The following is a 26916-nucleotide window of genomic DNA, read 5'->3' on the forward strand; positions in this document are numbered from 1 at the left end:
ATTGGTTAACTCCCATTTTCTAAGGCGAAATTTTCTTTTTAATTGGAAAAAAGAACGATTCACGGAGAGTATCAATCTATTCAAGCCGCTCAACTTTCAATCTGTGTAAGGTTTAGATCTGAGAATATTGCAGTTCCCTTGTTTCTTATTTATTTATATTATCTATTGTAGCAGTTTAACGGTTGCTTTTTTACGATAGTAAGGCATCAATGGTACTATTTTTTTTATCTTGTATTCTCCGTTTAGGGAATCCTGTTCGTATCGAACTTTCGCGGCTACATTCCAGACTTAATCCGGTTAACACTTCTATCCTGTTTCTGTCGTCGGGTCATTCGTTGCTACGCTACTAAATGAAACGAGACCTCTGTTTCAATTGATGCCCTCTTGAAAAGCCGGCGTCGGGTCATTCGTTGCTGACTTCGTTGCAGTCTCATCTCCTCGCGCTGACGAATTTCCTTGTTGACCAAGCCTGATTTTAACACCGCGACATGCATGTCTAGAACTGAATGGCCTGGGCGATTCAAGTGTTGCGCCACAGGCAAGTCTCCCTTATTGTGAAGCACATCGAGGCGATGCTCCCTGAAGCGATCGGCCAATCTGCATCCTGTCTCGCCAATGTAGACTGATTCAGAGCATTTACGGCAAGAGATGCAGTAGATGATATTGTCTGTAGTGCACGTAAAATGCCCTGTGGTCTTAATAAGTCCTCCTGGTGATGTAATTGACGTTGAGTGATTTATCTCTGGACAGGTACGACTGATAGTTCGCTTGCAGGGAGAGGTGCCCGGTTGTTGCAGTGGAGTGTCTTGAGGGACGTTGTTGTGGACCAACAGATCCCTTAAGTTTTTGGCTCGTCTTTACACTTTACTTTTCAACTTTTTCTTACATTGCGAAGGGTAATGTCTCTGTTAATTATCAAGTTCTACTGAACATACGGGGACTTCAACCCTCCAGTTAAAAGGAGCTCTTTCCATTAATCAGTAGTCCTTATGGCGTTCTACTTCTCAGTTTCGTTGGTTTTCGTCATGTTAACATTGACTCCTGCAGAAGTTATGGACTCATTTTCTTGCATTATACTCTGATGATGATTTTGATAACATTTTTTGATAACATTTGGCGGGTATGCCTATTCTAAGGGGACAGACCATAAACACGATTGACGCTCCTGTAAATATCTAATTGGCTTCGTCTCCATTAAATCCAACACCAATTGCAGAACATTTTAGAAGGAGCCACCTACGATGTAAGCGCAGTTACAGACAGGACATAATTAAGGGAAAAACGCAAAATAAATGTAAACCGTTTAAGTACGAACTAAGCGCACCGCGCGCATATAACTACGAATGAAACCGCCACCGAACGTTAGGCCAAGAGAGAGGGTGTACTTAATTCTGTGCTGATAAAAAACATACATGTTAAGAGGCAATGATCCAAATCTTCAGTCGAATTCAGAAGAATTCAGAAGTCATACCATGTTGGTGCGAATCGAGTCTCAGATTTGTCCTCCTCGTTGTACAAGTCCGTTCCAGCGTTTACCATTCCATACGACCCCCGTAGATTCGCCGAGAAAGCCTCGGCCCGACACCATAAATAGTCTTCACCAATCCTTACCGGTAGTACGACATCAACATGGCGGCGGCGAATGAAGATTGGCGCTCTACAGCTTTCCGGCAAAAAGTTATTTCTCAAATGTAAGTACCCATTGTAAAAAGTGCGCAGTTGTCAAGAACTGTTTTTTTTTATCCTCATCTACCTGAACTATCGTTATAATTAGCTTATAAAGTTTTTTAAACCTTCCTTTTTTACGGACTTTGTTTTATTTTTAGCGAGGAAGCGGTACAAAGAACAAGGAATCCAAACGTTATGATGAAAAACCCCGTCGAAATGGAAAGTCAAGTGTATTCCAAGGCTAAAACAAGGGTTAGTGTGTTTTATATGCCTACTTAAACAAGAACTGCGCAGATCGGTGTGACCACTGACCCCAGTGCTTTGGCGCGCGCGCGATCTAAAAAGCAGTCACTGAGAAACACACAAGTCGTGTTTGCGAGACGGAGTGAACGTGACATGAATTCCACCACATCATCTGCTAAACCACTGCCGGGAAAGCCGCACGCATGCAAATAATATTCCGAATGAAAAAAAAACCCAAACCAGCATAAGAAAGCCAAATCACGCAAAAAAAGAGAGACAAGGCCACTGGAGCGAGGAGAGGAAGAGGAGGAAGAAGGGGGGGGGGCGCGGGGGAAGTGGAGGGGGGGCAGGGAGGGGGGTGACCGGGGAGAGAGAGAGGGGAGGAGCGAAAGGGACGGAAGAAGAGGGCGGGCGGGGGGGATCGAACCGAAAAACAAAAAACGACACAGAATGAACGGGCCAGGCCCCGCCCGATTAATAATTTTCAAACTTTTACTTTCTGTGCGATCGGCATGATACTCGTAATCTGTACCGGTAACGCAACGCTACTAAAAAGTTACAGACATGTGCTACTGACATTTTAATTATACAAAATCGCTGGGAAAACGCTTTAAGTTTCGCATCATTGATTCCAAAGCTATATCTACAGAGAATTTCTTGAAACGGAACATTTATTTTGCTCTTGGCTGGCTAAAATCTCTGTTAATAATGTTATTTACATTGTTTTCCTACGCACATCACAGGTAATTTGCCTGATGAATCAATCGATATATTCCACAATTGATTCTACAGTTGTTTCAATATCCACTGTTGAATCAAACGCGTATGATTTCACAGAAATCAGCTGAAGAATCAAGCGCTTGAATGCGGCATATTCGAAGAATCAAATGTTCATTTGTGGAATCACACGTGAAATATTATTTTGTTCATGCGAGGAATCAAACATTTTCGAGAAACAATGTGAAGAATCATGTGCGAAATCTCGTGTAGAATCATACGGTGAATTCGAAGAATCAAATAGCCATTATTATTGCATAAGCTTGAATGTTTTTTTTTTAATAAAACATTTAGTGGCTTTCTTTGCTGAGTCACAAAGTAGGTAAGTATGTTACATAAAAAGTTACTAATAGTTGAAAACTGCGTAGCGTCTTTTATGCTAGAAAAAATTGTTAATGTTTCAAAATGACGCTAAATGGCGGTATAAAACTGCTAAAAGTTACCCCTGCTTTGAGCGAGCCACTGTTTCGGCATAAGCTGCAGCAGTGGGCATGGGTCTCCTGAGTAGTGTACTCGTCTGGTGCATATATTAATCTTCGATGGTTAACAGTGAAGTTCCTGTGAGTTATAAGGACTACAAACCTGCAACACTTGTGGTACCATTTATGCTGTCCATGACATCACTGAGCATGCGTGCATATATAAACAAATCAGAAATTTCCTCTGAGCATTAATAGGTGCGTAAAGGTATCCTTCTATCAGTTGCGTGAATGATATTGCGTACACAATTTGGCTGAATCAAATCCAAACGATTCTACGCATGGTTGTAAACTTAGGAAATAAATCGTGTGATTCCGCATAGGATTGCCTCGAAGAATAATTCTATAATATATAGATATTTTAGCCTGTTGTTTGATTCTACATACCTGTGTAATAAGTCACTGATTTAGTTGAAGCCATCGCATTTTAATATTTCCCGGTCTCGTAGGCACGAATGAAAATTACCGCATTTTACGGATTACTGCAGTGCTGGCTCAATTTCCTGGTGTAAGTATTGTGGACTCGAAGTGCAGGTAGACAGTGAAGGTAACAGACTAAGGACCGGCGAAGGAGTTCTGATTATTTTATTGATATATGGGGGTAAAGTGCGACTAGTAATAAAAGGAGCTTTCCACTGCTGACTTTCGTCGCGCAAACGCTGCCGACAAGCAGCATTGGGCGGGTTGTCTTCCTTTAATAGAATCAAACATTCATCTGTCGAATCGAGCATTGGGATAAATATTCATTTGACAAACCACCTGAAGAATCAGGCATATAATTCATTGGAAAGTCAAATGCATGCGGTAGGTTGAAAAAAATTAGAATGTATAATTAGGCATGCAGCAGCTTTCGCTCTGTTTCGCGAAGTATTCCACGTTTTATTTAAATTACTGCTTGCATGTTTAGTAGCTTAAACCGAAATTTATTCTCTGTAAAACTGCAGCTGGTCGATTTTGTCATCCCGCTTGATTCTACAGACAATTCAAGCCTTCAGAGGAAATCGAGAAGGTTGGAATTACCGGTATACGGAAGATAAAGTTATCGATGGTTAAACGTAGTAGGAAAATGACCTGGAGGGGAATTGAAAAGATTTGAGATAGCGGAAGGTTCGAATTATCGGGATACAACTGGATTTATTTTAACTATTTTACAGGATACACAATTATTATTTTCTGAATACAACGGCGATGTATTCTTCTTTTGTGGAGAATGATAAGTAATAATACGTGTGATTCCCGCTTGATTCCACAGACCTGTGAAATACACTGGATCGTTAGTGTTTGATTCTACACACAACAAAATTATTTCCGAATACAATGACATATTCTACTATTGTGAAGAATCATAAGTAATAATTCGTATGATTCTACAACTGCGCCGAACAAAACGCAAGAATCAAATGTGTGATTCGTCAGGCAAATTACCTGTGCATACTGTATGCATTGTGCCGCTAGCGTTGTGCGATCAAAGAAACGGTGAAAAGCAATGAGTTAATTATCCAAAAGCCCTGTCGAAATTGGAAGTGAAGTTTATTTTTATTCTTACGCTATATCAAGGGTTAGTGTATTTTTAGGCGTATTTGATTTTTAGGAAGTTTGGATTTTAGGTTTTTTCTTTGTGTGATGCTGGCACGCTGCGCTACACAATGGCCCTTCTGTTCTTGTGTTATAAACACGTGCACCAGTCAGTATTGTTCATTCATTTTTTGTGTGCACTCACTCAGAATCTCACTGTGGCGTGCCAGAAGAAGTTCATTTTCGATACTCGAGATTCAAGATAAAACAGCCTCTTCTATTGCTGCTCAAAGTTTTTAAGCTTGTATATATAACAAACAAACTTATAAACCTTAGTAGCCTACTTTTGCCATACTTTACCGCAAATATAAAAGGCTGCATGGACAGTAAAATATTGTGAATTACAAAAATGGGATTTTTACACTCAACACGAAGCTTCATTGCGCACAGTGGAGCACTAAAAGGATCACACTGCATGCAATGCACACCATATATATGTGTGTGTGTGTGAGTGATCCAAATTTATTTTTGGCTTCAAATTTTTCAAACCAGTTTTATTTTTATTTTCCTTTGTTTCAGATTGTTATAATAAGGGCTCAAAATATTTTTCAGACAGTTACCGGTTATTTTGCCCAGCCAAACAGATTTTAGTTCGGTCAGGTGTACACTGTACCATTTTTACCCAAGCCATGCCAAAAAAATTTCTGACATGTAAATAAGACCAAAAAACTTGCCTATCTATGGACTTGACCAAGGAATTATATAACCATACAGAGTAATTAACAATAACGTTTGTTCTGCTACATTTTCATTGCCTTTCCCAAAAACATTGTCTTCAGTTGCAACTATTGCTTCATATGACATGTTCAAAAATATTATGTAACCCTTACACTGTGTGGGAGTCCAAAGTTTTTATAAGGACTGACTTTGTCCCCATAGGAGGGCCTGAGGAGCATGCAAGGTGTTTTTTTGCAGTTGCAAAGGTATCTAAAGATTTCCAAATTTGCTAAAAACCTCTGTTTACAATTATTCGTATTAATTTTCTCTAAAAAGTGGCCGTCCATAGGACTCCTGGACCCCCACCTGGCTAAAAGCCTGCTAAGAAAGAAGAAAGATGCATGAGGTTTTGACAGAGGTGCTAATTTACATAACATTTCTTCTTTAGATTGATTACTTGGCATACGTTGCTCGTCTTTTGGTGTATATTCGGGACATAAGTAAGTACATTTTGTAATCTAAATTAGAAAAATAAACAGTTGTAGTGAAAATTGTTTGTATGGTGCAAACCTGGCCTAAAAATGTTGTTAGTAAACTGATACAGATTAGTATCAGCCAATCAGTGTTGTTGTCAATTGCTACTGATAAGTATCAAATAAATGAATGGAAATAACTAAGTTTTCTACGAGGGAATAGTCAACATAGCAAATTGTGCCAATTATTGGCATCAATTGTTATTAATTGATATCAGTGTAGAGTATAATAAAGAATTCAAAGATTATTTCTTAATTACTTTACATTGATTGATATGGATTATGGGCAATTATCAATGAGGTGAATAGTACTATAATAATTACTGTAGTAAATTATTTTACCAACTGAAGATAACATTGTCAAGTAGAATGGCTGGTGAAAACTGATGCTTGACTTGTCTAATTAGTAGTTGGAACCTTGTGAGCTTAGGACAATAATTGAGAATTCATAAAGGAACTTATTTTATAATAATAATCCCGAAACCTTACCCTTTTGTGCTAATAGTCCTTGTGGGACCACAATGGTTGTGTTAAATAAATTAATGTATAAAATTTAACTTTGAGTTGACAAATCCTAGGGCCTGTACACCACTTTCAACATCAGCAACAAGAAGCTGAGCAAGAACATCCTGAGAACACCAACACAGCAACGAATGAAGATTGGCATTCCACAGCCTTACGCCAAAGATATATTTCTCAAATGTAAGTACTGTGCTACCCAGGACTGTGCTAGCTGCAGGTTTTGTACGCATTTTGAAAACCCTTGAATTTTAGGAGTGTGATTTCAAGGCCTTGAAAGTACCGGTACTTAAAATTGGTTTTCGGTCCTTGATTTTTTTTATTGAACGTAAAAGGCTTCAAGGCAATGAGAAGACTGCCAAAAAAGGGTCCTGGAAAGTCCTTGAATTTTTGGCCTAAAAAAAGTGTAGGAACCCTGTAGCTGGTTTTATTAGTGATTTAATATTTGTTTAGTGATTTATAAGTGATATCCTTTATTCTGACACATATTGTACTTCCACTTCCATCTTTCACTTCAGTGAGGAAATGTCAAAAAGATCAAATAATCCAGAAGTTATTGCAAGTCTTAACCCTGGTGAAATCGAAAGTGAAGTTTTCAACAGTGCTGAATCAAAGGTTAGTGTATTTCAGGCATGTTTTGAAAATTATTTACAAAGGGATTTCATATTTTACATTTAATTCTGCGTGATGCTATACATCACCGTGGACACTGTGGACACCGAGGACAAGACTTTGTTTTCACCAAGTTCAAGTTTTTCGAAGGATAGATAATGTTATCCACCCAAAATAAGTAAATCGCTTGCCAGTGAATAACACAGTTGGTAATTGTAAACATTTTTCCACTGGGTAGTGATTGGATCACATTTGTCCACTCTTCGTACAACTGGAATCTGAAGGCCAATCTTCACCAACACAGACATTTCTCAAATAGGAAATTTATTTTCTCTTTAAATAATATTTGCAAGTTTGCAAAGTGACTTTAAAACAGAACCACAGATTACCATGTCTTGAATTATCTAACATTTACGGAGTTGACATGACAGCATGAATGCTGCATGATTTGTATTAAAGGGGCTATACAGAATTACTTTCAAGAAGGAAGCCTTAAGCGGCCTTCACACGACAAACTAAAGTTGACAAACTCATGTTGGCAAACTCAAGTTGGTGTGTGTGAACGACACAACAACAGTCGGCAAACAAGTTGGCAAACTGTTGGTGAGAATAGAGACAAGTTCTATTTTGTCACCAACAGTTGGCCAACTTGTTTGCTGTTGTTGGGTCGTTCACACCATTAACTTGAGTTTGCCAACACGAATTGGCCAATAGTTTGTCATGTGAAGGCCGCTTTAAGATAATAGTGTTCTAAGAGAGAAAAACACCAAGAAGTAACCCATGTTTTTAAATATGTACTGTCAGTGTCATAGCTCTTTAAGTTTTATAGACAAACTTTTAAAAAGCTTTTGGCTAAATAATTTGGATTTGGTAATATGTTGATAGAGTGATTTACATGTATTGTTTTTATAAAACAACTGGTATGATAGTAAATAGCTATTGAGCAGTGAACACAGTGTTGATATCACTGGTTGGTGACATACAATTCTGAGAGTATTAAATTGAGAGAGTTTATATTGGAAGGCCAGTTGACTATTGTGTCCACCTGTCTGCTCATAAAGTCACACTTACATGTATGTCCAGGATTGAACGGGAGTATTGTTTAATAAGTACTTCATGTTTGACTTTGTTATTTGGAATTTCCATATTACCGGAACTTCATATTTGACAGAATTTGGTGTGTTTTGGTAAACTTTTTATCAATGAGGACACTTTGTAATGCATGTCATAAGGAACATGCATCTCATAAGCATTCAATCCTGGACATTTCTGTTCTACTGGTGTACTAATGCAAATTCTGATTGGCTGAGCTATTGTACACTATCAGCAATTAGTTTAAAGTGGCTCAAGGTTGTCAGTGGTGGCATTTTCTCATTTTCACCAAAGTTTCAGAGGAACTTCATAAATATTTCTGGATGATTTAATTCCCAAAAAGACTAAATAAAGAAGGACATTCCCCAAATACTCAGGTTAAAAATGTCAAAAAAATTAAGTAATGAGTGTGAATACACAGCTGATAGTATTACATTGCAACATGTACACTATGTGTGCGATTTTGTTAAAGCACAAAGTTTCTACTACACCGTAGTTCAAATGTAGAGAAATAATTGGAAATCATTATTTGAAGGAAAATGATTTAAAATAGTAATTCGCTTTTGATGTTTATGAGGTCATAGTTAATTCAGCTTTTAAAGTCATCAACTATTACCACACAGAAAGTTTGAGCTCATAATCTTATTGTTTGTTACCTTTTTATTTTAGGCTGATTACCTTATTGCTATTAGAGAATCTCTGGACGAACTTCAAGAAATATGTAAGTAGAATACGTATTTTTGAAACACTCGTAAGCAGCAGTTACAAAAAAAAACTGAGTAAAGTAATTGTCAAAATTGTGATAATCAGAGATGATCCAGTTTGAAGTTAATTGAGTTTAGTAAAGCAATGGCCACTGTGCTAGCATGCTTCTCATTGGGATGCAGGCAGACTGCTAGCCAGAATATGAAAAGTGGGTGTCCTAAAGCCAAATGATGATGAGAGTTGATGTGAGTTCTATCTCATAAGAGTTTTCATCAACTCTCATCAACTATCACCAACTCGGGGCAAAGGAAAGAAATCTCTCATCAACTTTCATAAATTTTTTTTTAGCATTTTCAAAGTCAATGAGAGCAGTTGAGAGTCAAGGAGACTAAGGGATAGTTTCTGGCCAAACAAGGGCAAGAGTTCAAACTCTCATCAACTCTCATCGTCCTTGTTTGGCCCAGGCTTAAAAGTATAGCAGCCATCCCATGCTGCAAGTGTGATCTACCCTGTCTCATCTGCAGTTGTCTCATTTGAGAAAATTGTAAGACGTGAGGTAGGAAGGAGGCTTCTTCTGTGATCTGGCTCCTTTCCATAATTCCCTGTATCCTACTTTTCTTCTCAAAAGAGACTCCACTAGGTATGAGTCGTCCATCTATCCAATGCAACAGTCGTTGGATGACAACAGTCCAGCACAGCATCTTCAGAATATATATTAACGCAGCCCTGCCATGTCCACACTTTCGGTGGGAGCTTGACTAGGTGATGTTATGGAGAGACAGCAATGTCAGAAGATATTGTTGGAATTAGGAGCTGGTTCCTAATTCAATTCAATTCCCCTACGTGGTGTTTCCATGTCTTCTACTTAGATTTAAATTTTATTTTGCTTTGACAGTATTCCCAGTGGCAGGCCAGGCTAACACTTCTGAGGATGACTGAACAAGTAACAGACAGTCAGCACCATACGAGGACAGAATTCTGTCCAACGGATCGTAATAACAGGATCAACCAGCTGTCCATATGAACGACAGCTTAACAATAGGTCTCTTGTGATAGATCACATCCAACTCATTGGACAACCTCATACCTCACAGGACAACATTAACTGCTGGTTCCATCTTTGCTTCCACGACAAGCTCTCAGTGATTTATCTCGGAATCGGGTGACGGGGGCGTGCTATGCTGAAAAACGTTCGCTTTGTTAATGTTTTTTTTTTATGTTTTTTTTTTTTGGCGCTCGCTTAACGATTTATACGAGGTCGACTTGGAGCAAGTCTACAATGCTGACAGCTTTCAATTTATTTATTTATTTATCTAATTATTTAATATTTCCATGTATTAAAAACGTATTTATTCCCTTCTCTAAAATATTGTATTTTATTGTATTTTTGATGTATTAAAGAGTTATGTAAACATACAGGAGTATATATTTTTTGTTTATCCTATAAGCACGTCACGTATGTATGATATGATGTGCAACTTCACTTTCAGTAACGTATGAAGTGAATCCTTTACAGTTATGTATGTTTGTATGCACAAAATCCTCCGCAAAAATTTATTTTTTTATCTTCTCTTTAGTGACAACTAGTGTCACATATAAGGCCTCAATTAAGCTGCAGTGGCCTACGAAAAGTTTATTGTTTTACAACTTGAGGATTTTTTTTGAAACTTCGTTATTAGGTTCTCAAACTACGAAACTTCATATTATAAATAAACGGGTGCAAAGTTTCTGAACATAGGTCGAGAAAATCAGTCATCTTTAAAGGTTAAACATCGCTGTGGTAGCTTATATAGAATAAAACTAAGTGTTATATTTTTGTGGTAGGACGAAAATGAGAGGTTGCCTTTTGATCGAATATTTGTCTTCGAAAGTTTCACTCCAAGGCAACAGCTACTGAGAGCCTCCTTATGCACTTATGTTTTGCTTTTAAGCAGAACTATCCCCTCTGTAAACATGCAAACATAAAGAAAGAAATAAAGGCAAAACAGAGGCTGATCAAAAGCAAGAAAAAAAATTATTTCACTAGTACTCAGTTATGGCAAGAGATTTATTATAAAGACGGTTTCCGCTGAACATTCGAGCAATAAAGGCAAAAATAAAGATACCAAAAAAACACTCAAAGCATGTTTACAGTTTTAAGAAGAACTTATCAAAACTTTAGCCCTCAAGCTGACCCCGCGAGAGATAAATAAATTTGAAGTTATCCATATTTTAGTTAAAACGGACGTTTTGCATCAGTTTAAAACAAAAACAACATGCATTTTAAGCATTTTTACAAGGTTTGACATTAAGTTTCTGGAGAATGCTTTAGAATTTAACCGGGGGTCACTTATATAAATGAATTACAGTGAGATGTTTCAAATAGTATACAAAACGTTACCTTCTTTGAGTAGATTTTTGGTAAATAATTTTTGCACTTATTGCTCGAACTTTCAGCGGAAGCCATCTTAAACTGTCAGCATCTCTCATAAATTATTTAACTGGCCTTTGGTACTGCATGGATCGTATGCTTAATCTTCATTGGCTCGGTTTTTTTAGTTCTTTCAAGGCTAAGTACACAAGAGCAGGAGTTTCTCCAACCCTCAGGTCATTTCATTAAAAGAAATTTAAACTATTTTAATTCTCGATCGATGAAAATTTCTCTGATAGCAAAATTAGTTCTCAATTCTCGATCGTTAAACATATTTCTGCGCCAACATGGCCAACTGAAAGTCTTTACTGATCAAATATTTCGAGGTATTGAAGTTTGATCTGGACGGACCATTATTTTGGACTGTATCTCGAAAAAGATGATCGGTTAAGATTTCCAGTCTGCGAAGAAATATTTTTAGCGATCGAGAATTTTTGATTAGTTGGAAAACGATTTGTGACCATTTGTCGTAGAGAAGTTTTCATCGGTCGAGGATTAATAAAACAGTTTACATTTTCTTAATGAAATGCCCGAGAAACTCCTGCTCCTTCAATCTGTCAAAAAAAATAAATTAATTCTAACGGCTCTGATTTAAAATGCCAAGAAACTCCTGCTCTGTGTACTTAGTTCAGAGTCCCGTCGTTTTAATTGAGCGTGAGAAACTCCTTCTCTGTGTACTTAGCCCTGTGGCTTTGCGGGTAGTCGCTATTTTTTTCGCTTCTCGCCTCCCCTCGCCACCTCCCCCAGCGCGGTAATTTATTTTTTCGCTTCACGCTCGACGGACTCTTCGAAAAAAAGGGACTACCTACTCGTAGTCTAACTTGTTCAGAATCCAGTCGTTTTATTGGTCGTGTCTGAGAAACTCCTTCTCTGTGCCTAAATTAGTCACGTCGTTTTCAGCTGGCGAAAAAACATCATAATTGCCTTTTTTTTTAAACCTGAGAATCTCCTGCTCTTTATACGAAATGCAAGCTTTCAAATTCAGACGGGCCACATACACCTTCCCTAACAGAGTAAACAGCAAAAAAGGAGATTAATTAGTTAGTTGATTTGAGCGATTTTACGCCTGTTAACAACTGCAGTTGGTATCATTTTGAGAATAGCCTACTGATAACTAAAACCACAGGCAAAGCGGAGGCTTGGAGCTTGTCAGTACGATCAGGATTGTTCAATAAATTTAAATTTACCTTTCTGTCTAAAAAATATTCTTATTCGTCCTAGAAATTTTCCAAATTGTGGCCGTTAAAATCTGCTAAGTACCGCATACACCAAACGGTCTACTTCCTTTCATACGTTAGTCGGTTCATATTTTGTTACTTATACGGTTACGATAGTAAAATATCGTTGTTATACGCTAATCAGTTAAGCCCTTTACACCCTCTGTTATAGCTTTCAATATAGCCATCGCAACTCAGTCAACTCATACATGAAGAAACTGCAGAAGGTGTCAAAATAGTCAGCAACAGTCAGGAGACATGTCCAATACTGGCCATGGAATCCCGGTTTTCTACGGTTCACACTTCTTAATTTTATAGAAGTAAGAAATAATCTGACAAACTTGGGATTGGGATGACTGACAAACTAGGGATAATGATAACGACCTTTTCGCGTTATTCTCAAATTTGACGCAGTATTCGCTATCGATTCTCTTTCTGAGTCTGATTCGTCCCACTGACAAACAAATCCAACTGAGAAGAAACTTCCAACGAGCCGGAAAAACCTGCTTTGGGTTTGAAATATTTTTTTCTGAATTACTACTCATTTCAACGAATCGTAGCTGGTTTTTGTACTTATAATTCTTTTGAAAACGAGGTCTTGTACAAACACTTTCGTATGAAAATAAGTTTCTATGCAAATTAAGCGTATCTTTCGCCTGCTCGAGGTGAATGGAGGGGGTGCGGGGGATCTCACAAACCCCTCGTTTCTTTCTTTTGTTTATTTTTTCTCGCACCTCGCGCTTCGCGCTCAAACTCCCCTTCTCCTTCCCCTTTGAACGCCTAATACAGACGCCTCAAACATTTTTGCATCAAGGCTCGTTTTGTAGCAGCAGAGAGGCAATAGAAAACTCGGAAATGCTCCATGCAGCTTTAAGCGCACTCCTACGCACATTCCCTGACATCAATTTGTTACAGCTCTTACGTGCGCGACGAACAGGAAGTTGATTTGATTGGTTAAAATTGCTACATCCGAGGAAGTCTCGGAACGAAAAAGACATCACACAACATCAATATGGCGGCGAACGAAGATTGGCGCTCTCCAGCTTTCCGCCAAAAAGTTATTTCTCAAATGTAAGTATTCAAACTTAATCGTGTAGAATACGTACTTAACAAGGACTTTTTCTCTTATTCTTAGCAGCCTGAATTATCTTTAATGTATAAGGTTTAACCTTTCTGTTTTTACACATCGTACGGACTTCCGTTTTCAGCGAGGAAGCAGTAAGACGATCAGGGAATCCAAACGTTATGATGAAAAACCCCGGCGAAATGGAAAATCAAGTGTATTCCAAGGCTAAAACAAGGGTTAGTGTATTTTGCTATCCCTATTTGATTCTTCGAAAACTTCAAGCTTTACGTTCTGTGTGATAGTGTTTCGCTACGCCGTTCAACTTTATACGCACGTACATGAAACGCTTTCAGTTTCGCATAATTAAAAAAGCCCCAAGCTACATCTACAGAGAATTTTATCTAATGGAACGTTCCTTTTGCTCCTTGTGGTTTAAATGTTTTAACCTTTTAATTACACTGTTAAACTTATAATATCTCTTAGTGGGCTATAATTAAATAAGCGTTACAGAAACGCAAGACCACGAATTCCTGTAGCTAAACGACTCAAGCTGTTGAAAGATATGAGAAAACTTTGTCAATGACAATTCAAAGATCATGAGTCATTTACAAGCTCCTAGTCAGATCACTCCCTACCAAAATAAGATCGCTCCATCAAAAAAGTCAGATTGCAAAGTCACTTATCAGGGCTCACCAAAACCCCCGTCCGGTCGTCCGGGACAAGTAGATTTTCCTGTCGAGCAAGTGACTTTTCATGCACACTTGCCCGACGGGCAAGGGCCCTGTCAAAACATCAATTAACTTAATTTCATGAATTATTAATAAGTTTGAGAGTCTGGGCAACGGGGGAAAGTGCCCGGGCAAACAAAGTTTGAGAGTTACTTGCCCTATCGGCAAATTGGAATTCAAGTTTATTTCGAGCCCTGACTTATGTTTGGAGCGAAGTCACTTCAGTTTTGAGCGATCTGACCTTGGTTGAGAGTGACTGGGGTGATCTGATCATGGAGTGTACCATCTAACTGTAATTCAGTGGTGATAGCACTGACTCATGCTATTAGAGAGTAGCTTATTTACATAACATTTCCTCTTAGGTTGACTACCTTGCATATGTTGCTCGTCTTCTGGTCTATATTCGGGACATTAGTAAGTAATAATCTTTGCTGGAAATACACTGTAGGAATAAAAATTAAATTATTGAAACTGTTCAGGTCCAATGCAAGTCAGACGTGAGCCTTTTTAAAAAAAAAATGGACCGATTGGAAATTGGTGCTGGTGCTGGTGCCGCTGTAGGAATATAGCATAACTTCATTTTGGAAGCTAACCATAGATTTTTCTCCCCAGACTAAAAATCCAGAATTTTAGGACAACCTTGTGAGGTTGTCCAAAAATTGTCTGGAAAATTGAAACAACTGGAAAAAAACATTCCATTCGACCATTCTGCTCAGGCCCAGTTTTTTCAAGCCAGAACTGAATGTGTCCATATAGTCAAGGGCGCTTTTCATTCGACCAAAACTTGGAATGTGAGCGCCAACCAGAAAATACTGTTCCATTCACCACACGGTAAACACAGAATTTCAAACCCGTATGTTTGGTCAAATCCTGCTAAGAACTTCTTGGCTGGGTTACATTCAGTATTGTGCTGTTCAATGTGAAGAGAGATTCTTCTTTCAGAGTACCACCATGTGTCAATGAGAAATGACAGCGGTATAACTAACCCTTGGATCAGTTGCCCATAAATTCCCAGAATCTGTACATTACATTGCTTAGTCCGAATGCATGGTGGCCTAGAACTGCCATATGGATTTTGACTTTTTAATTATTTAATTATTATTTACTTATTCTTTAAGTAAAAATGTTGATGTTTATAGAAAGCAAAAATCCTTATGGCAGTTCTAGGTCACCATATAACTGTAACCCTGTGATGTATGTGCTGTTGAAATGCTGACACATTTTATTTAAGTTGTATAAACACTCACTAGTTTATTGTGAGTATTGAAATGTAAATTCTCTTTGCTTGCAGAATCACTATATCAATAGCTCACACTAGTTCTATGTCCCTGCATGTATAACCATGAGTTTTCTTTCTTCCAGAGTATTTCCTTAAGTATGAACTACAAACTCTTTCCTAATCTTATGAACAACTTTAGCCTTTTTGAATAACTTTGCTAAAGTGTTGACTTTATTATTCTAAGGGCCTTCTGCTCCAGGACAGCAACAAACACCAGCAGCTAACATGAATCAACAGCCCGGTATGAGACCACAATTCTCTTCTCCTCAGATTAACAAGCAACAGACTGTCAGCGCTATGGGAGGACAAAGTAATCTCCAACAGGTACCGCTGTCACAGGTGTCACAGACACAAATGCAACAGCAGCAGGTCTTCGGCTACGATAAATCAGGGCTAACACAGCAACAGATTCTCACCCAGCACATTCGTGCTCAACAACAGCAGCAGCAGCAGCAACAACAACAACAACAGCATCAACTGTCAACTCAATCTTTGATGACACAACAAGCTCTCAGTGCATCCCAGAATCAGGGCCCAGCACATCACCAGATGACGCAGTCACAGGCTCATATACCCCCCAGCCAGGTGGCATCTCCCATGGCACCCCAGCAAGTTGCACATCAAGGTTTGTTGTATAATGTTTGTAATACACTACACTCAAACTCTGTGCAAGTTACATGATATACAATGGATTCCAGATCAAGAGGTCTAAGGGCCTGTTTATATGGAGTAGAGTTGTCCCTGGTAGGAGAGTTACCCTCCCCCCCACGCTATCTTTTACCGAGCGTTTATATGAGAAAAATGTCCCTGTTGACCGAGCCAAAACTTGGCCCTGTCGGTTCAAAAGACTGGCGAGAGTTATTTTGAAATAGCTATTATGGCGGCCTTTTCTAAAATCAGGAACGCTGAAACATTGACGAAGACTTCGATGTTGTTTTGGCCGATTGCAGCATTTGCGCATGCTCCGTATGTGTCAACTTATCCCTGGTAGGTGAGGCAAAAATAACCAAACTGTTTATATGGAATAAGTTGGCTCGCTCCCCAGGGTCACCCTACCTTTAAAGCGAGTGACCCTCCACCCAGGGTCACCCTGCCCCCCGAGCCAACTTTGCAATTTCTCATGAATATAAACAGTTCGCAGCTATTTATAAAGAAATGTATGAAAAGCTCTTTCGCCCGGGGTGACTCGGTATGGAGGGTGACCCTCCTTCCAGGGACAACTCTCCTCCATATAAACAAGCCCTAAGTTCAAGGCCTGGCTGGAGTTCTTGAGCAAGACATTTGACCATCACATTGACTCTCTCCAGCCATGAATATAAATACCTTACTGTTACTTATTTATCCTGGAACTTAGTTGTGCAAAAATGGAACAGACATATTTTGTGGGACTTAATTTTCACAATTTGGCCAAAAAATATTTTAAAAGCATAAAAGATAAATTTTTGCGGGTCTTTAATTTCGAAAATTTGGAAAATTACGTTAAAAAGTAACAATTGTAATTTGATGCGGCAAGTTATTTATTTTTCAAGAAACGTATCAAAACACTGGGGTGTAACCTGTGATGGACGAGTGTCCTTCTATCAGGGAGGTACATGGTAGTCACTTCACCCTACAGAGACAGAAGTAAAGCGCTGATACCAGTAACCTTGAGCTTAAACATAATTTTAATTTTTATATTTTAATATAGTTAAAGAAACAGAATTTTAATATATTTGTACTTAGGTTTTTTTTTTTTTTAAATGTATATAAATATTTTCTATTTTATATATATTAATTACGTTTTTAGTTAGGCAGGTTAGGTGTCCACAATTAGTAGAGGGGACTTTTCCCCTCAGCTACTACAGATTTGACACGTTAATAAAGTTGTTATTATTATTATTATTATTATTATTATTATTATTATTATTATTATTATTAACAATCGCTCTTTTTGATCCCTGCTTAAAGCTCAAGATGTAAGTTTTCTCATTAATTTACCTGCTCATTACAGACATCTGTTGATATGAAAAACACTGAACTTTAACTCCAAACAATCTGATTCAAAGTTAAGTTGTTTGTCTGTGTCCAGAATGTTTTCATTAATAAATGTTTGCTGATATAATTTACAGTACAGCAAGCCAAACACGCTGTTCAAGTGAGAATGCCCCATGTCCCCTCGCCAGCTCCTGGACCAGCTAGTATGCCATCCAGTTCAATGCGAGCACCTACTCCATCATCTGCCCAACATTCATCTCTTACAAGCCAAGCCACTGTCGCCCCGTCACCAGCTCCGTTTGTTCCTTCACCAGCCATGCATCCTTCACCCTCCCCCCAGGTAAGATTTTCAGCAGTTTTGTTTTTTGATAGATAAGTTAACCTGTATGTTGTTGGAACATTCTTTTCCCTTAGCTCCTGAGTCCTGGAGCAAAGGCTCTATGAGAGTCCTCTAACAGTTTCTGTTCTGTGCCTCTTTCTCCAGTTATCCCCAATGTAGTCCTGTCCGTATAGCGACCTCATCTAATCTTCTCCTTTGTGTGCTCTTTAGTCTTCCTCTCTTTTGTTTTCTGTGGGGTTTCCTTGTCAAGGCTTACCTAGTTATGTTATTTGTAGGCTTTTCTATTTGTTATTTGTTGGTAGTTGGGTGGGGTGGGGCAGGGTAGGGCAGGGTATGTGTGGTGTTGAGGAACTGATATCCTTTGGGGTCATGCTAAACGTATGTTTGTCACAGGGCTTAACAAGAGGTAATTATATTTGAATAGGCCTTATCATGGTTTTCGACGCCATCTTGACAAGTAGGCAAAGCGGGTAGAAATTATAGTGTTTGTATGGGAATCTGACGGCAAATATCTTTGAAAAAAATCGAATTCTGGACAACTTGTAAATTGTAAAGTTAAGATACTTGGCAAAAGTTTTTATTTGCCAAGGTGCAGGATGTAGCTGGGCTAGAAAGTGTTCAGTAAGGTTTTTTTAATTTCCCATACATTTGTCTATAATTTTTCGCCTAAACCACATCAATTTGTGGGAAAAAATATAGACAAATAATAATAAATAATAACAACAGATTTTCTTTATTAAATCCATTGTTAACACTGATTCATATGATTTTTGTAGCATTATGTAGCAGCGTCACCAGCTGCCTGCACCTCAGTTCCTACCCCTGGCACCATGAGTGTTCAGTCACCAGCTTCTGTACTAAACCCAGCCTCTGTAGGGGCACCAGCTGCCAGCCCTGCGCCATTGAACCCTGCTGAGGAACAAGCTTATTTGGACAAGGTGTGTGCCTCGATAGCGAAGCACGCGAGTGACGTCACGACTCAGACAAGACTCAGACAAACAAACCGAAATGGCGGACGATTTTCCTAAAACACTTTCTAAAACAGCCGATGTTCCTAAAACACTTTCATAAAATGAAAACTTCGCCTAGATTCCTTCTATTTCTCTCAGAACATGCCGATGGTTAATCTGAGCTTCGTGGGGGCTATATTCATTTGCATTCTATTTTTAGACATCACACACTTCGCTATTTGATTTACACTTGAACTAAGTGCAAGCAATGATTCCAGGGTGGTGCAGTAAAGGTAGCTTCGATGGCTTGCCAGTTTGTTAGATTCACATTTGTAACTGTCTCTGCCCACTCCCAGAAATTTACCAGATAATAATATTATTATAAATAATTAAAATACTTATTTGAAAAACAGTGAATTCAAAACTTTTTACCCTCGAAGTCTGTTTCAAACTACTAGTATAAGGCAATAAAAAAGGTAACACATTCAAAAACTCATGCTAGAACATGTCTTAGAAGAAATGTATGTAGTTGTGGTCCCTCCCACCAAGAGTAGAAAACAAGATAACAAGAAATAATGTCCAATTAATTGATCGTTTTTGTCTTGTTGTGTTTCTATGAAGATGCAAATTAATGAATTGTTTGGAGGTATGTGACTAATCACATCTCAATCCTGAAACATACCATTTTGATTCATAATAGGTCAGTGTGAAATCTAATGTGAAATTCTTTGATCTTTGATACAGCTTAATGAACTGAAACCCTACGTTGAACCACTCACAAGGATGATAAACAAGATGAACAGAGATATGAGAGACAAAGGTTGGTAGTTATCAATCCAGGCACTCAAAGCTTATTATGAAACCAGAAGAACATGTGTGTCTCTGTTATGACATTTTAAAGGACGCTAGTAAAAGTTATGTAATGAGTTTATTGAATTTTAATGTTGCTTTTGCTGCTGAAAACTTCAATTTGAATTCTGCTTTAGTTGATTCATTTTAATATCACCATCCTAAATGTAGAAATTTGAACTTGTAATAGTTTTAGAAGTAAATGTTTTGTTCCAGAAATATTTATACCTCCCCCCACGGAAGATTTTTTTTGGCTTGAAACCCCTCCCACTCCAGAAATTCCAGTTTAACTTCATACTTTACGTTAAAATTTTGGCATTTGAGCCCCCCCCCCCCCCCTCTTCACCCCCTCAGAATTACCAATGATTTTCTGTGGTTTGGGTATGAATACTTTCTGGAACCAATCAATGCATTTTTAATTAATTAAGCAACACTGTTCTTGCAGTTGAAGGGGTGTTGAATGGTAAATGCGAGACGGCGAGACTGATATCTTTTCTGCGAGCCCGAGACGTTTTTAGCCTTGCAAAAGAAATCGAGACTCCGAGAAGGCGTCAAAGAAAAATCGAGACGACGAGACCCCTGAAATTTGGCTAAAATTTTGCGAGACACGCATTTTTGAAAGGACCATTCACCACCCCTAGTTGATTGAGCTCTTTTTTCTAACAAAATATTTTTTTCATGTGAAGAAAAAGGAAACAAGGGTGGAAAATGCTGTAAAAATGACAGTAATACTTGATGTATTTGTCGCTTGTTGCAGAGCATAGCAGCAGGGATCTGTACAAACTGAAACATCTGTATGATATCCTGACAAACCCAGCAAAAAGGTAGGTGATATGCACAGATACTGCTGCAATGAAATTTATAGAAGTTGTTATATTTTAAAGGTTGAAATATTTCATTCTCATGATGAGCACAAGAGAGATAGGTATAAAGTGAAGAGTGTATGGTTATCATTATGTACCTAATCGCACCTTTTTGGCATGCTTTGGTGGCATATCAGGCGAGGATGATAGACTGGGCTGCAGATTGGCAAATTGTGAACTTAAAAAAACAATTACAGATAGTGCATGTCATTGGTATGGTGTTCTACAGCTTCATTATTGGATTTCTGTTTCATTGTTTAAACTTGCACTGGTCAATACAGTGTAAGTAGTAAAAGATTGTTGCTTACTCCAGCTTAATTCCTTTCATTGTGTGTCATCAGACTTCCTTTGCAAGCTTTGGAAAACAGTGGAAATGTGCTAAAAAAGCTCATCAATATAAAACCAGTGAGTATAATTTTTTTATCTGCATAATACTTGTTTTAATTTTGATGAACATTACATTTTATTTATTATTAATGAATTTAATATTTTATTATTTATTCATTTATTTATTTAGCATTAGAACTGAAAAGAATGAATAAGCCACACCAGTGTCCCCATGCTATGTTTATTTTCGAAGTTAGTACCCCCCTGATCTCCACCCAGGTGTATAATTATAGTGGCTTTTTTGCTTCAGGGGTAATGTACAATGGACTAACACCCCATATCAACAGTCTTACAAGTCATTTTATGCTGTGTAAAAAATAACTGAGTGTTACCGTAAAGATCCATGTATAAGCCGCACTTTTTTCCTCTAAATTCAAGTCAAAAATCAGGGGTGCGGCTTATTTACGGAAACATCTCTGGTTGGAGTTCTCAAAGGCCTAATTAATATTCATAAAAAACCTCTCAAGACATCATTGAATAAACATATAACAACCTGAAAACTTTGTTGTTAGTCACTGCCTTTTGGTTCATCTGCAAAGCTGTTTGCAGTGAAGCTTGGCGGTCACTTCAAAGCATGTCTTTCCGTCGCGTGCAAGAAAGCACCAAGAAAAACGCAAGTAATCACAAGGCAAATGGCTGCCCGCTGCTTCACTTTTTTATTGACCTTCACAGCAAATGCATCTGCTGGATTATCAAACTCTTATTCTGCATGAAGTTTTTATCCTGCTGCGGGTAACAGTTTCCAAGAATCTTGAAAATGTACGTGGTTTCTTCCTAAGAAAATGTCGCCATGTTTGTTTTTAATGCCCCATTCAAAGCTTGGCTACTAAGCATTCATCGTTCGCGTACGATTCGTACGAATTTCAAGTGTTTCAGGAGTGTCTAGAAGTGATAATCTCGAAATAATGATATCAAGAGAGCATCCAAGTTTAAGATATTGTGAACTCAAACTAAAAAGGAGGTATGACAAGTGAAGTTTTGCTTTTGTAAGACTTAATTTATAGTAAACATTGCAACAACCTCCGTGTCAGTGTTTTGAAACCGTGCTTGTTTGCCCTTGTTTGTTTACCAATAGAGCTTCACTTGAACTTCAAACTTTATTGTCTGTACATTTTTTTCCCAAAATTTGAGCTTCCAAATCGGGGGTGTATTTGTACACCTTCAAATATATGTATTATATATACACCTTCAAATATATACACCTTCAAATAATTTATCCTAAGCTCAAAATGTTAAACAGGATCGCGCCCTTTCTTAGCCAACGAGTGCTTCTAAACATTTATAAACAAACTATACTACCCATCCTAGATTATGGGTGTATCATATGGGGTGTTTGTGGAAAGAGTAATTCACGACGCTTAGAGAGATTACAGAATCAGGCCATGCGTATTATTCTTGCTGCGAATCGCAGAACATGCTCACAGGATATGCGAAACAGGCTATATCTGCTATCCTTAGACAGTAGACGGAGGTTTTTGAAGCTTCTTTTGGTGTTTAAGATCGTACACAATGTTAACTGTCCGCACCAGTTAGAGGGATATCTTGTTAAGAGATCAGATATTCACGGTAGAACACTCAAAGACTCAACACTGGGTCAGTCTACTTTCAAGTGTGACGCTGCACGAGAATGGAAGGGATTACCAAGGGAAATGAGAGAATTAAACACTCTATCTAAGTTTAAGACACACATTTTTAAGTATTTTATGTAACAGGACCGTATAAATCATATATGTACTGTAAATTAGGTTCAATTTTTTTTTGCTTGTTACTCTTTGCTCTTCTTTTTAAATGCTTGAAATTTGATACATAAACTCCAGAATAATGTCAATTTTTAATATGTATATATATAAATCTTCTACAACTTTAAGAATAGATGTATTTTATACTTAATGCTGATCGCCAGTTTATACCAGTGATCTAATGATCACTGATTGGCCCTTCAGGATAAATAAAGTTTTTATTATTATTATTATGTTTTATGTAAACTTGGCATACATATTTCCTGGTATCAAGGCTTTTTTCTTGTGTTATTAACTTGATATGAAGCTGAGCTGCTTGTTTTTAAACTATGTTTGAAAACGAATATTGTAATAAGTTTTGGACCTCTCAGGGCCTAGGAGTGTGGGCCCAGTTGGTTTTATTTCAGTTGCCCTGTAACACAATACAAACAGTGTTTATGTACAATGTTATGTAATGCAGTTTCATTGTATTCTTTTAGCTATCTGTACCCACACCGCCAGCACCTCCCACACCATCAGGCAACACTACATCTAGTATTGCTGCCACATCAGCCATAACAACAACGACAATAACTACTGCTGGTTCAGCAGCACAGCCAGCTCCCTCTATGGTGTCTACCCTTCCCCAGGCAATTTATAAACCTTTATATGATGCTGTTACAAAGCATGCCAAGTCACCTATGTTGAGTCACACTTTACAGAGGACATTTTCACCACCGCTGCAAGCCATGGAAGGACCACCTATACTGTAAGTTGAGCATTGGCATTTGTAAAAGTAAATAATAATAATAATAATAATAATAATAATAATAATAATAATAATAATAATAATAATAATAATGTAATAATCAACTTTATTCAACAAGGGTAGACACATGACAGTAAAAAACTGAAAAACCCTCTAATATATACCGGTAATACAACTAAGAACTAAAATCGAAGAATCTAAAATTACAAAAATTTAGAATACAGTCAAACCTCTCCCTATAGTTGCCACGATAAATAGACATCATTTCATTATGTTATCTCTTGGTCCTGGAGAAACCAGGATTTTTATAATCTCTTCCTCCATAATACAGAACTCAGCTCTGACCCTTTGATGTCTGCATAAAAGCGATTTTACTTTATTAGAAGTCTGTTTCCATCTGAATTCCAATCTGATTCAAAGACATCTTTTGCTTGTTTCATGAGGTCCATGAGAAATTTCACTTAAAAACAAGTTGGTATAAAACGCCTCATATCTAATAAACGCCTCCTTTGAGGTGTTAAGTTTGTATTAGATACCCTCTCTAATCAACACCCCCCCCCCCCCAAGAATCACCTTAAAAAAACAGGGAAACGCTCCACATAGTAAAGTCAGGCAATTTTGTTTCTTACTTGACTCGGACATCAAAGAGGCAAACGATGCCAACATGGTTGACCCTGATGACGATGAAGACTGACATCGAACTATGAACCCCATCTCTGGGCTTAACATTAGCACATATTAGATTAGTCTCCTACTCACAAACTCTATTTTCTATCATTTTCTGTGAGCAACCTATGCCTCTTTTTACAGTTAAAATGAAATAAACACCTCTCTCTTATACCGGTAAACACCTCGTATCTATTTAACTCCCCCCTATGACCACTAAAATTTAATAGACGCCCAGGTTTTTCTTAGATCATTCACGGTATAGTAGATTTATGATATTTTTTTGTCGTTAATAAGATAGCAGAAAGAAGTAAGCTTAATGCCCAGTGTCTTTTCTTTAGACCTTTACCTCCTCCAGCTAAGAAGATCAAACTGGATGATAACAGTCAAAAGAAGTGTACTGTGCCTCATGTATTGCAAGGGGAGCTAGCTAGATTATGCAGTCGATTTCAAGTGAAGTCAGGAGCCAGTGCAGGAGTAATACAGAGTAATACACTTCTTCAGTGCTCAATAAGTAAGGAATAATTTCTTCAAATAAATCAAAAAGTTACAGCAAGGAGCCCAAACGTGTGTCCATGTTTAATTAATTCACATTCTTTTGTGCAGTCATTATATAATGAAAAGCATGAACAGCTTCCAGTTAACTTCTGATTGGATTAAATCTACAGAAAAAAAGTAAATAAAATAAAAGTGAAAGTCACACTTTTTGAATCCTTGCTGTAACAGTTTATCCACTATACATATCATTGACCACTTTTATCAATATAGTTGATTTAATGAGTCAATAATCATCCAGTATAGGTCTAGACCAATGAGGATTCTGACAGTTATTGCAGCCATATTCTTCTTTGGTGATGAAAGTTCTTTTCAGCTTTACTTTTTAAATGCTGGAAAGCTTAAGTTAAGAAGTTGTAGACGAGTAGACTGGAAACTGGACTGGTAAAATAATAATGAAATAATGGAACTTTTCCCATGTGGAATTTTAACAGCCGACGGTATTTTATTTGCATTGCAGATGACCTGAATCTACCAGCAGTTCCACCAATAGAAATTAGCGTTCCACAGAACTATCCATACTCCAGTCCAGAGTGCAAGACTGCGAACTACAGTATGTTTTATGTTTTACACTTACAATGAAGGGCATTGCTCGTTTGCAGCCATTAAAAATTGATACAAAAATGTATCATTTCCAATACAAGGTTTAAAATTTTGCCAATCATACTTTTCCTGTTGTAGATGCCAACCCTTTTCTCCAGAAAGTTCAGAAGCAGCTCTCCTCCAGACTTCAGCGAATGCCTGAAATGTACTCTGTGACTTCTGTGCTGAATGCATGGGTAAGTAATCTAACATTTCATTAATACCACTAGTGATGGCCTGTTATTGCCTTATGGTTGGCACTTTGTACTCTGGATTGAATGCCCTGGACTGGGGTCATTGTCATTTTTGGGCTTAAGACACTTGACTCTCACAATGCTTCTCTCCACATAGGCCCCGGTTGTTCAAAGGGTGGATAACGCTATCCACCGGATAAATCACTATCCTGTGGATAACTCTCATACAAACCTATTTCGTTATCCACTGGATAGTAAATTTATGCGGTGGATAGCGCTATCCGCCCATTGAACAACTGGGCCCATGAGTGTAAGTGTCCACCAGCAATTTTCAGGGGTGGGGGGGGGAGGTAACTTTGATTGACTAGCATCCTTTCCAGAAGGAGTAGCCATACTGCTAGTCACATCATACCACGGAAACGGGAGTGAAATGCTGGCACTAATGGACAACATGGCTCCTCTGTCCATAAGAACTGGAACAGTGTTTTATTGAATTTCTTTTTTTTATAATGTCTAGCATTGTATTCATGTTGGTCATTTTGTTAGATTTGCACTTGACAATTGCCTACAAAAAATCTCAAATGTGATCATCTTACAAAAGTCTTTGATCTGATTTGTTATTAAGGCCCATTTATACAGACAATTTTGGGGCAATTTTTTGGGAGCGATTTCCGCTGCAATTTTCTTTGCAGTGGCACTGCAACCAGCTTGTTACTCAGCACGATTTGGAAAAAGTATTGCTAGAATATCTATAAAACGTGACAACTACTAGCCTCAACAAGACTACATGGTACATGCTTAAATTTGCTGAGTGAATGGTCAATAAGTCGTTGGTTATACTCGCTGTGATATTGATATGTTATTATTTATTTATTTATTTTACAGGAATCAAGCATACGGCAAGCTTGTAATGCAGAGGTTGCAGTGAACTAAAAATACATTATGCTTTAAAATAGTACTAGTTATATTAAAGAAGTAAAAATTATTTTATCAGAAAAGTGCGATATTTATTTCAGTAAAACTAGTGTTCTGAGAAAAGTAGTCGGATAACAAAAAGTCAAATCAAAAGAAGCAGCGAAAAGACACGCGGGAAAGAACCGTCATTGCATGAGCCAAACAGAAGTTTGATCTGCACTCATTCAACCAATCCTACATTAACAGTGTTTGTATAGTGTTAAAAATGGTTGAATTGAGATTCAGATGTTGTTATGGTCAATTAAGTGACCTATTAACTCAGATACGAAATCTCTGATTTAATCCTCTAGTTTACGTTCAAGTTCAGTGATGTAACTATCTTCTAGCTTTTTTGTATTAGTAAAATGATAACTTATTGTTCACTTGGAAAGAATAACATCACTTTTGGTAAAAATTGTTTAATCACTTGAATAAAAATGCATATAACACCCTCATACGTTTGCCAATTTCACTTTTATGTTGTAATTAAAGATAGTTTGAGTATGATTCTATTCCAGTCCTTCCTTACCCTATAGAGGGGTTTAACCCAGGCGA

The 26916-nt window shown here is 37.8% G+C and overlaps 1 protein-coding gene across 2 annotated transcripts; it reads left to right on the top strand.

The window, feature by feature from the left end:
- Nucleotides 1-1624: 1624 nt before the first annotated feature.
- LOC144647463 (uncharacterized) lies at nt 1625-26816 on the top strand. Of its 2 annotated transcripts, none has more exons than XM_078507267.1 (14): nt 1625-1691; nt 1827-1920; nt 5848-5899; nt 15745-16185; nt 17669-17874; nt 18651-18812; nt 19569-19644; nt 20431-20497; nt 20878-20941; nt 23142-23410; nt 24418-24590; nt 25092-25184; nt 25313-25410; nt 26293-26816. In XM_078507267.1, the coding sequence occupies exons 1-14, from the start codon at nt 1630-1632 to the stop codon at nt 26338-26340; spliced, it is 1905 nt and encodes a 634-aa protein (XP_078363393.1). In that variant the 5' UTR covers nt 1625-1629; the 3' UTR covers nt 26341-26816. The 2 variants fall into 2 exon arrangements, with proteins under 2 accessions (XP_078363393.1, XP_078363394.1); XM_078507268.1 differs by lacking the exons at nt 1625-1691; nt 1827-1920; nt 5848-5899 and adding exons at nt 13467-13558; nt 13696-13789; nt 14644-14695.
- Nucleotides 26817-26916: the final 100 nt, after the last annotated feature.

Source organism: Oculina patagonica, chromosome 3 (genome assembly GCF_052425735.1).
Source record: "Oculina patagonica isolate OP01 chromosome 3, crgOcupat, whole genome shotgun sequence".
Lineage (NCBI taxonomy): Eukaryota > Metazoa > Cnidaria > Anthozoa > Scleractinia > Oculinidae > Oculina > Oculina patagonica.